At 44.4% G+C, this 12,485-nt stretch overlaps 1 protein-coding gene across 1 annotated transcript in view; it reads left to right on the forward strand.

Moving 5' to 3' along the window:
• Positions 1–12,485, forward strand: part of LOC115082082 (WASH complex subunit 1-like) — a 107,346-nt gene that overhangs the window by 55,100 nt on the left and 39,761 nt on the right. Inside the window, exons 4-5 of the mRNA XM_029586348.1 lie at positions 5,291–5,424; positions 7,476–7,611. Coding sequence (XP_029442208.1) covers positions 5,291–5,424; positions 7,476–7,611 — 270 coding nt within the window. The remainder of the gene's footprint in view (positions 1–5,290; positions 5,425–7,475; positions 7,612–12,485) is intronic.

The following is a 12,485-nucleotide window of genomic DNA, read 5'->3' on the forward strand; positions in this document are numbered from 1 at the left end:
GCGGCTAGAGAGGAGTAGTTAGCGATAAAGTTTCGATAGTAGTTTGCAAACCCAAGGCATCTTTGTAGGGCGCGGAGGTCCACTGGTTGCGGCCAATCTCGAATAACCTAGAGTTTCAAAGTCCATGGTGAAGCCACGGTTGGAAATGATGTAGCCTAAAAATGGAAGACTGGGTTGTTCAAAAATACACTTCTCTAATTTCGCATAGAGATGATGGTCTCTAAGACGTTGGAGGACGGTTTGGACGTGAGAACGATGGGACTTTAGATCTATGGAGAATATTAGTATGTCATCCAGATATATCACGACAAATGAATATAAAAGATCTTGTTCATTAAGTTCTGAAATACTGTGGGGGTGCTGCAAAGCCCGAATGGCATTGCTTCATACTCGTCGTGGCTGTCTCTTGTGTTGAAGGCGGTCTTCCATATGTCTTCTGGTTGGATTCGTACAAGGTTGTTCGCCCCTTGGAGATCCAATTTTGTAAAGATTTGTGCGCCCTGCAGGCGATCAAATAGTTCGCTAATAAGTGGCAGTGGATAACGGTCCTTAAGAGTCACTGCGAGTCTATTCAGGGTCTCAAGCTTCCACCCTTCTTCTTTATGAAGAAGAACCCGGCTCCTGCCAGGGAATTAGAGGCACATTTTACCAGAATATGTGGATTGGAATTCAAAACTAATTTGTTTCGGCTAGCCTTTTCTTTTGCGGTGTCTTGCGGATGAGCAAGCTTGGAGCTGTGTCAAAGCAGGATTTAGGCTACAATGGTATGATCCTGCACAACAATGAGGTGAAAGGGCAATTCGTTTTCATAGTTATACAGAGATCCAAAACCGATCAGACTGGTAGGGGCACTATGCTATGTTTGAAACAAGTGAAATCAAAGGTTATGTGTCCTATTACGAACTTGCAAGCTTATCAGGCAGGTAGGCACACAGGTAGTAAGCATTTGCTAATACATGATGATTCAGTACCTCTCATCAGATATTAGTTCTCTGCAATATTTGTTAGCCTTAAACAAATTGGGATTGGATGCCAACAAATTCGGTACCTACGCCTTTAGGAAAGGTGCAGCGACCTGTGCCACGCAGATGGCCTAAACTCCAATACTATACAAAGAATAGGACGATGGAAGTTTTTGTATGTGAGATGCGGTGTCAGATTTAGTTAAACTTGTCATTGCAGAGCTGCCCAGGGGCAAAGGATGGTCTGGATTGTGCGACATTCCTTCGTCCATTGGGCAGCCAGGCGCACACAAGAACAAACTTATGGGCCACGCTTTGACTTGGTGCTACATGGGATCCATTTTTCCTAGTTGGGAAGATGTGGCATGTGATGGCAAGAACTGTTGCCTGTCATGAGGCACAGAATGCAGATACCCGCTGTGCCGGATGCTCTCATAATCTATCTTGGAGGCAATGACTTGGGGAATCTATTGTGCAAACAGTTGATACAGGTAATCAAGAGAGATATGGTTGCATTAGCTTCATTGACCGGCCATATGATTAGACAAGATCTTGTGTATCAAATGGAGCAACATAAAGTTATGGCACAGGGGGGCATAAAAAATGTAATCAGCAGATTGTTGTTTGCGTACAAAGGCTGGGAGGCAGGCAGATTATGCACGAATGGGCAGACAAGCAATGTGAAGATTTTTACAGACCAAGAAGAATACATCTCTCCGATATTAGCTTGGAATTTTTAATTATACACTACAGGAGCCTTTGGAGAGCATATTTTATTAATTGGTGCTCAGAGGCTGCAGCTTATTCAGTTTGGGGGGACATGAAGCAAGTGCTACACTACCTCGTGCCTGTGGTGAGTACCCAAGCCAACAGGCAGTTTTGAATTGGGTGGCAGGACATTACCTCAGATATGTCAGTAGATGGTGGACAAGCGGGCAACCAGGACACCAGGTAATAATTTGGGCACAGTGAAACCTGGGCAGCAGGGCCTCCTTGTTTGGAAACACAGCAGAGGCTAGAGGGGCAAAGATGGCTGTCTTGGTTGGATAAAAGGCAGACGGCAGAAAAGAGGTGATCTGGTTTAGTATGTTGATTTTTGTGGCTCAGATACAGGAGGTAGTAATTTGGTATTAACAATAAGAATAAAGCTGCGGCCTTATTGATCCAATCAATGTGTGGTGTAAGTTTATTGTGAGTGTCTTGCTGGGTGATTGCAAGTGGACACGGTTATCACGGCTACCAGTGTTATGAGAATCACATAATAATTGAATATATCCTATAAAAGCTACCAACAGTGAATGAGACAACAGAGATCTGTCGGAGCATGGATGGGATTTAGTTGCTGAATAAGAGTGATTAATAGTATAATAATTATGGGATTATATAGGATTTTGGTATTAAACATTACGTAGGCAATCTGTTATTTAGAAAACAATTATTTTATTTCTCTCTATTTTTTGGAGGTTTAACCTTTTTTTAATGCAGGTAATCATAGACTATAGTTGGAACCTAGCACAGATTAGAAGTATTTTTATATAGGAAACTCTACAGGAGCCCTGTCTAACAATCCACTTTGTCAATAAGAGACCGTATATGGTTTAAAACCTACATTTATACCAGAAAGTGCAACTGAAACAAATATACTAAGGTGAAATTGTACTCGTAGTTTTGGGGAGCAAAATGCATTTAATAGAATGGTAAATTAGGGGGTTGATGAAGTCCAAAGGCTCCCTTTTATTGTAAAGGGGGTAGAGAGGCTAAGTCACTCAAAACTGTTGATGTGTTTAGAAACAGAAGTATAATTCATTTTTGTAACTCATCTTCTAAAGTCTGCAAGGAGGACCGAATTGTAGTTGAGAAGATTTGAGGCATGGCCTCCTCCATGGCTGATCATATTTTTATTTTTTTTTTCCTGGTCAATCAAAGATTATAGTTGCGTGTACTATTTTGCCCACTCCCTGGAAATCAAACAAGATAATCTTTGTTACAGGACTAGTCTTTATAAGCCTGATGGACAAGAACAAGTGTTGGATTTCCGGCACCACAAAGAACTACACAGGAAAATGCAGGGTAGACATGGGTCATTTTTATTATTGAGGTATTTTGAACACTTGTGCATGCGTTCCTAGTAATCTTGTAGCTTGCACTTGCTGTAATTTGTCTTGATAATAGATGTCTATGATTAGGTTAAATGAAGCCTTTATTTGCTAGGGTGCTGAGATAAGTTGAGGTTCATTGGAGTTAGTTCCCAGGCTATATAATTTTTTTTTTTTTTTTTTACTTACTGCTGTGTTCCTTCCCTTTTATTACTGCATCTATTTCATGGATTTGTTTTGTGAATGAAAGCAGGGGAGTGCAGTAGTTCAGTTGAAATAGGCTCAAAGGTTTTAGGCCACTTGCTGATGTGAGAGACATTCATTCTTCATAAAATCCCATGTACAATAATCAAAATTATTTTCCGAGTGAATAAAAATTGGTTCTGTACAGCCTAGCGAGTGATACCTCTATTTCCAAATTTTGTTCTTTTAATTTTTTTTTTTTACTATTTTGCTTGAATCTGAGATGACTGTCAAGTACATCAAAGTCCATGGTTGGTTCTCTGCTCATCTTTTAATACATATGTTTGATTGTCCACAAAGAAAGTAATTTGCTGTAGCCAGACTTCTAGCTCAAAGTATTAGCTGTACTGGTTCAAACTGCTAGACAAGGGAAATATTTAAAGTAAAGAAACCCTGTTTTCTGTCTAATTTTTCTAAAATAGATTTTCTCAGTAGAAGAAGAAAAGAAGGTATGTGAAATATAGCTTGTCATAGTGGTGCTGGATGGATGGTTGCTAAGGTTGACCATGCAGTGGTTCCAACCCCAGCCACCTGTCATAGGACTGATAGCAACATAGAAGTCCTATGCATGTGTGTGGGGGAGTGCAGGAAGTTGGGAAGGGGGGGACGTTAGATATTACAAAATCAATTTAAGAAGCTTTATGCAGTGTCAGGGTTGGTTGGGGAAAAAAAAAAAGGCACCATAACACCATTTCAAATATTTTTACTAGGTAACAAAAGTGGAAAAGAGCCAAAAACTTGATATGTACATATAAATGACTGTTGCTATTGACCTTAAGATGAAAAATCTGTTTGTGTAGCCTTAAGCTATAAAAATAACAATAGCTGAGGACACTGTGACTAAAGTAAATGTAGTTTGTTGGTATTCAAGGTCACCAGATGCTATAGTAGTCTAGATATTATTCAATATTTTTGTAGGTTGTGGCCTGGGCAATGCCAATCTGAGTGAGTCTGACACCCCCCCCCCCCCCCCCCGTCAGAGCTTGGAAACTAATATAGGTTGAGCCTGGCTAGTACTTGGTTTGGAAACCACCTGGGAAGACTTAGTGCTCCTGGCTGCAGAATACAATGGCAAATCACTGCAGTATCCCGCAAGAATGCCATGGTCATGTGGTGGGTCATGATCACCGTGGAAGAAAAAATAAGGTACTTACCACCACCACTGTATGTGGAGCGCCTAGAAACGTACTCATGTAGTTTGGCTTGCTCCCCTTTGATTATATATAGTTGTTTTTTTTTTTGTTCTGTTTAGTACATTAATTTAAACAGTTGAAATCCTTAGCCAGTCTTCAAACTTCACAAACATGGCAGTGCACACCATTTTTTAGCTTGAGTATTAATTGGGTAAAGTAAGTATATGCAGGTCCTACGTAGGCTAAGTCCAGGCAAATGGTTTTTTCATCATCACTATTCCATTTTTGCTCAGTTACCTCCTCCATGATTGCATTCTCACCAAAACAAATCTTAATGGTACCGCGGTATATAAAAATCTCCAAATAAATAAATAAAATAAAATAAAATAAATGGTCAAGAAGATCATCAGCATCTCACAGCAGCACAGTGGGTTTTCAAGAGTAGTGCCTTATTTAAATCCAGTTTAAAAACCCACCTTTTTGAAGCTACTTTCAAATTTTAATCTCTGATTATTGCACTTATATTCTTATTAATTTTAACCATTTGCGTAATAAGTGAAATACCCAAACTCTCTTTTACCCTGTGTCTTGTAAGCTGTGCTGAGAAGGGACTGTCTCATGTTTTTATACAGTGCTGCGCATACGGATTAGCAATATAGAAATAAATAGTAGTTGCAAGCAGTTGTCAGATCTATTTGTTTAGTCACATCTGGCCTGAGGCACAAAGATATCACTATTAGCATAATGCAGTTCATCCTTGACCCTGCCTTGCTGAAGTGGCTGTTGCTACATCCAGGACCTAGGATTCTTTGTGTAATGTGGCACCAGTACGTGATCTAGCTTCATTTTTTTCCAGGAGAAGCTCAAGTACTTTCCTGTTTACATGAACACACGGATCCATGAGGACGATGAGGAAGGAGGCCTGGGCAGTCTTCCTAGGAATATCAACTCTGTCAGCTCCTTGTTATTGTTTAATACGACAGAAAACTTGTAAGTAACTGAAGAGAAGAAAAATTGATTAAAATTTTACTGAAGGCACAGTAGTCTTTTGTAATACAGACCTATTTGCCTGAACTGGAGAAGCTCGGATATAAAGTCTTGGATTCACTTATCCATCATTAAGCAGATAATTTGAGGTTGAAGGATTCTCCATTTTCATTCTAGACCTATGTAGGATGGAATCATGAATGAAAAAGAGTGCCTTATACCTATTCTGGAGCCAGCAGTTAGGGGAAAAACCCACTTGCGCTATTACAGATTCATTTATTGCACTTGGTGTAAATCTCATTACTAGAATGTTTCTATGCATAGGCATTTTGTACAACTTTTGTTGGTTACCATCGCTTTTCTGGTTCTGCTGCTCTCTCCTTCCCCACAGCTGGCAGGAGGAGAATGGTGCTCTCTCATGAGGTTCCAGCAGGGCCTATGAGAAACTGGAACTGCCTGCTAGAGATGGTTACATATGGTCATAAAGTGCCGCTCTTCTCCTGCTGACCCCCAAAAAGGAGTACGGATGCAGTGGGGATGGAATGGGGAGTGAGGACTGGGAATTAGATGGCAGTAAGACATGGACTGGGGGTTGATAGAAATTGGGGGAGAAGACTTGTCAGATAGTCTTCCCCTTGGCTGTTCTTCTGGTTGGTCCTACCGAAGCTTCCTCTTCTGTGCTGCTCTTCTTCTCTGTGATGACCCATGGTTCAAACATGCTTAGCCCATATTTCCAAATTGACAGAGTACAGGCATCACGGTCCCATATAAACTTGCTGTAGGGGCCGGTAGCTTTTAAACAGCCGCGTGGGCGTATATGTACATGTGTATGCTGGCTCGCACGAATGACCGCGGCCATTCTATAGATATGGACATATATGCGTGCATGGTACAAAATCAGCTGTACGCGAGTAAGTGTGCACAATTTTATAAGGATGTGCACGCAAATGCTGGCTCTATTGTGTAAGTGGGGGGATTTTAAAACTATGCACGCCGAAGCAATAGCTCTTTTTCCCAGTTTGTTCTAGTTCGCCCAGTTAATGGATCGGACTTCCTAACCTCCTCCATTATGTAGCCTCCCTTTTACCCTTGACCCTTAAAACCCTGCTGACTCGCCTAGTTTTTTGTTTTTTTTTAATACTTACACACCATCCATCGCAGAAGTAAAGTTACACAGTAGAGGACCCGTGCGCATGCTGATGTGCACATTTCAAGGCAATTTCCCAGAATTCCCATGCCCCGCCCAGATCCCCACCCCTTTTAAAAACTTTTTGATGTGTGTGCATACTGGAAGATACATACTTGCTCGCATGCTTCCTAAAATCCGCGCAGTGTGCGCCGACCCAAGATATTTGCGTGTCTCCCGGCTTTGGCACACACAGGGCTTTTAAAATCAACCTTTATGCTTGTATATAGAGATTAGGGTTTATTTAAAGATTTTGGAAAAGAGAAAATTTGAAAGGTTACTTGGAGACTGGTATCAAAGAAGGTTGCAGTAAGGACAGAACTAGACAAGATGATAGGTAGCCCTAGATTTATTTATAGAGAGAGAAATGATAGAATGGCACTGCACATTATTCGACCACCAACTATAACTTTTTCAGTATATGATGTTCTGAAGTGAGACAAGTTCAGTTAGCGTCAATTGCTTTATTTGGACCTCAGTGACCTCTCCCACTTGCACCCTCTTTCTCATATATCCCCATACCTGCATGCCATACTTATGCCACTCAGCACCTTGAGCCTACCACTGCCTCCTTATGGATGGTTAAACAGTTCATTTTGAAAAATATTCTAACCTTCATTCTGCCTTGTTTTTCCTTCTTTCTTACTCCACTAGCTTCATTTATTATATACTGATTGAGTCTAGATAACAAACTTTCCCATTATCCGACCTACTCCAAGTTTCAAGTTGGTCAGATAATAGGTCAGTAGAAATGCAGAAACATTTTGAAAGCACAATATGCAGGAATGCTATCTAGGTCAATTGACCTTTTCCTCTCCCATATAGTCTTTCCTCCATGACTCAGGAGCCATTGGTTTTCTGCCTCCAGATACAAGAAGTATGTTTTCTTGGATCCACTGGCAGGAGCAGTAACAAAAACCCACATGACCTTGGAAACTGAGACTGAAGAGAAACTATTTGATGCACCGCTGTCTATCAGCAAGCGAGAGCAGTCAGAGCGACAGGTAAGACACAGGAAAGTGAACTGTTGAGAAAGCAGCACTTGGTGGAATGTCTCCAATGATAGTAGCAGGCCTTCTGTCATGTCATGTGCAAGGCGCCTAGTTTAATGAAGGAGAGGTTCTCCTTTGTCCTAGATGCTTGAAATTTGTGGTTTGTTTACATGTAGCAGCAAGGCTTTTGCAGTGTTATTGAAAGTTGGAAAATTTGTGGTGAGGGAGAAAAGCAAAGCTAGTATCCCACTTTCTCAAGAGAGGTGAAATGAGATCCTTCCCAATGACCTAATTTGTTAGATGGCTATGGAAGTCCATACTTTCAATATTACCACTCATGCTGTTGGATGAGATAAACTACCACCACCACAAATCCTTCCTACTTTACCCACATCCACTGTGAATAGACTAACATCAAAACAACATTTCTACTGCCCATTACATTTAGTGGTGGACAATAAAACTTACAAAAGAAAATGCTCACACACACACGTACAAAAAGTCCACAGATATCTACACAACTCCAGCTTTCACCCAGCCACACACAAAAATCTGCAATTTTACAGTAAGGCTGTCCAATACTATCAAATCTGTTTGGAAGAAGATACTAAAAGATAGCTCACCTCTCTTTGCAACTCCGTCATCCAACAGGGCTATTCCAGCAGACTCAGACAGAGAAACTGCACATGCCATAAAAATACCCAGAGAATATTTGTTTTAATACAAAGAAAATCTCAAAGATGAATTCATGGATCTTCAGTTTATGCTTATTATGTATGAAAAACATAATCGCTGAACAACCCACCATGATCTACAACCATCTCCAACTTACTTATATCAGGAACAAACCAACATTTAACCAGGCAACAGAATCAAGAAATACTCCACTCTGCAATAAAAAGAAATGAAGACATTCTGGCACATGCACACAGTCAGCTTCACACCGTAGTACAAATCCATAGAAGTAAATGGAATGTTCACTAGAGATCCAGCATTGTAATGTACCTCATCCAGTATAAGACGTGCCCCACCAAGCGTTACATGAAGACACCCAGATAGGCCCTCCTAACCAGGATGAACCACTACTGATACACTCTGACCCGAACATCCACACACCTACGGGGCAGTGCTTTTCCCAGCCAAAACATAGCTTCCAACCTGCAATTTAAAAAAATATACAGGAAAGAAAGACATGAGAACTTAATATGAGTAATCTATTGAAATCTAGAATTAATGGAATGAACCAAGACATTGGATTAATGACGCTGTATGGTAACCTTTAACACCTTCTGCTCAGAATCTCAACAAGATGCTACCTTAACTGCCTGTTCACAGTATTTTTAGGTGTCCAATAACTAAGTTTTTGCCTAGCTGATACTAACTTCATTTGTTTGACATCACCTGCAATCCATTATATGCTACAGCTTTGCTGTAGGAATTCATGCTCCACAATAATTTTTAGTTATAAATGCTTCCTTCGTTCAGCCTTGCTGTATGATGTTAAAAATTCTTGTATGACAAAGTCTAAATTGTATGCTAATAACCACTAGTACTGTCCAAAAATTCTACAGGGTTTCAAAAGTTCAAAGATTTCCATGTTTCATGGGAGGGACTGCGTCAGGAGGGACGATAGAGGCGGAAACCACCTTACATCTATTAGTAAAAACATATATCAGGACAGTAATACAGTAGATATTGTAAAAGCGAGAACAAAGTAAAATGTTTCAACATACAGGAAAATTAGTTTCTTACCTGATAATTTTCGTTCCTGTAGTACCAAGGATCAGTCCAGGACACCTGGGTTGTGACTCCGCACCAGTAGATGGAGACAGACTAAAACTTGTGGGCGGAGCATATATGCCCCTGTGCCAGTCACAGCCCCTCAGTCATACGTAATGTCAAAGTAGACAAAAGCCAAAAAGGCAACCATAACTAACCATACAAACTTGGTAGGGAAACGAAAGAAATCCAACACCCCTACCGAAACCAGACTCCCAAACCGGGAGAGCAACTCAAGAAGGGTCAGCGTAGACTCCCAAACCGGGAGAGCAACTCAAGAAGGGTCAGCGTAGTGAAAGAAACAATAAAGAGCGGACTCTCCATTACTATAGCGCAGCACTGTGGGCGGGATCCTGGACTGATCCTTGGTACTACAGGAACGAAAATTATCAGGTAAGAAACTAATTTTCCTTTCCCTGTACGTACCAGGATCAGTCCAGGACACCTGGGATGTACCAGAGCCAACTTACCGAGGGTGGGAAGCAGAGAGTCCCGCTCGGAGTACCCTCTCTCCAAAACCCCCAGCTTCAGTAGCCTGAACATCCAACCGGTAATGTTTAAAGAAGGTATGCAACGACTTCCAGGTAGCCGCCCTGCAAATCTCTTGAGGCGACACCTGAGAAGATTCCGCCCAAGACGCAGCGTGAGACCGCGTCGAATGAGCCCGAAGACCCACTGGCGGCGATTTTCCATGCAGAAGATACGCAGAACCAATGGCTTCCTTGAGCCAACGGGCAATTGTCGTGCGGGACACCGCAGCACCTTTCTTTGGACCCGAAGTCAACACAAACAGATGATCCGTCACCCGATACGGATTAGTAACCTCTAGATAGCGAAGAAGGGACCTCCGCACATCTAGTTTTCCCAAGTCTTTCGTTTTCGGGTCCGAAGACTCCCCAAACATGAAAGCGGGAAGTTCAATCGACTGATTCAAATGGAACGACGACACGACCTTAGGAAGGAAGGAGGGAACCGTCCGCAAGGAAACCCCCGAATCGGAGATGCGCAAGAAGGGCTCCCTACAGAACAACGCCTGTAATTCTGAAACACGACTGGCTGATGCAATCGCCACCAGGAATACGGTCTTCAACGTGAGATCCTTGAGCGTATAACGTTTCAGGGGCTCAAACGGCGCTGAGCATAAGGCTGAGAGTACCCAGTTGAGGTTCCAAGACGGGCAAGGGGCCGCAACGGAGGACGGAGGTGCTTAGCCCCCCTAAGAAAGCGGGAGATATCTGGGTGGAGAGCCAGAGAGACTCCCCGGACCTCACCTCGCAAGCACCCAAGCGCCGCCACTTGGACCCGAAGGGAATTGCACGCTAAACCTTTGGCGAGCCCCGCCTGGAGAAACGCCAAAATATCAGAAATAGAAGCGGAAGTGGGATTCAGACCCCGCTCCACGCACCATTCCTCAAACACTACCCAGACCCGAACATAAGCCAGGGAAGTAGACTGTTTTCGGGATCTCAGCAACGTAGTAACGACCGCATCCGAGTAGCCTTTTCTTTTCAACCGGTACCTCTCAAAGCCATGCCGCGAGACAGAAGTGATCCGCATCCTCCAAACAGACGGGGCCCTGCCGAAGAAAGCCCCGCGAACCCCTGAAGGCGAAGGGGGGGCGGCCACCGACAACTGGACTAAGTCCGCAAACCAGGGACGGCGCGGCCACTCCGGCGCCACCATGATCACGTTGGACGGGTGCAAGTCTATGCGCCGCAGAATCTTGCCGATCATGGGCCACGGTGGGAACACATACAGAAGCACATCCGCCGGCCAGGGAAGCACCAACGCGTCGACTCCCTCTGCGCCCCTTTCGCGACGTCGACTGTAAAATCTCGGAGCCTTTGCGCTGTGCCACGTGGCCATCAGATCCATGTGGGGCGTTCCCCAAGTCTTGCAGATGAAGAGAAACGCCTCTTCCGCCAGCTCCCACTCTCCGGGATCCAGACGGTGACGGCTGAGAAAATCCGCCTGGACGTTGTCGACTCCTGCAATGTGGGACGCAGCGAGATGGCTGAGATGCCGCTCTGCCCAGAGCATCAAGAGCCACGCGTCCTCCGCCACTAGAGGACTTCTTGCCCCGCCCTGGCGATTGATGTAAGCCACGGTGGTAGCGTTGTCCGACAATACCCGGACCGCCTGTCCGCATACTAGGGGTAGAAAAGCATGCAGCGCCAGACGGACCGTTCTGGTCTCCAGCCGGTTGATAGACCACCGGGTCTGCGACTCTGACCACAGACCCTGAACCGACTTCCCTTGGCACACTGCCCCCCAGCCGGAAAGACTGGCATCCGTGGTCACCACCGTCCAGTCGGGCAGCAGAATGGACACTCCACAGGAGAGATGCTTGGAATCCCGCCACCAGCTCAGGCTGGCTCGCGCCTGACCCTCGAGAGGGAGAGGTAGATAAAAATCCTTGGAAACCGGTTTCCAGCAGGAAAGCAATGAGGACTGCAGCGGTCGTAGATGAGCGAACGCCCAAGGGGCTAACGCCAGAGTGGATGCCATAGACCCCAGAACCGTCAGGTAATCGCAGACTCGTGGCTGGTGTAGCGACAGAAGACGTAGCACCTGAGACTGCAGATTGCATATCCGTTCCTGAGAGAGAATCACCTTGCCTCGCTTCGTGTCGAAAAGGGCTCCAAGATACTCCAAGGACTGAGAAGGTTCAAGATGACTCTGTTGTAGTTGACCACCCAGCCCAGGGACTGCAAGAGCTGTAACCCCCTGGTCACCGCCTGCCGACACAGACTCTGAGACTTCGCTCGGATTAGCCAATCGTCGAGGTAAGGGTGAACCAGCAGGCCTTCCCGCCGCAACTGCGCCGCCACGACCACCATCACTTTCGTGAATGTCCGAGGCGCTGTCGCTAGGCCGAACGGGAGCGCCCGGAACTGGAAGTGCCTGCGCAGAATGCAAAACCGCAGGAACCGCTGAAAAGCTAGATGGATGCCTACATGAAGGTATGCTTCTGTGAGGTCTAGGGACGCCAGGAATTCGCCGGGGCGCACTGACACGATCACGGAACGAATGGTTTCCATCTTGAAATGAGGAACCCGAAGGCATCTGATGACTCCCTTCAGATCCAGAATGGGGCGGAAAGAGCC

The sequence above is a fragment of the Rhinatrema bivittatum genome, unplaced genomic scaffold (genome assembly GCF_901001135.1).
Source record: "Rhinatrema bivittatum unplaced genomic scaffold, aRhiBiv1.1, whole genome shotgun sequence".
Taxonomy (NCBI): domain Eukaryota; kingdom Metazoa; phylum Chordata; class Amphibia; order Gymnophiona; family Rhinatrematidae; genus Rhinatrema; species Rhinatrema bivittatum.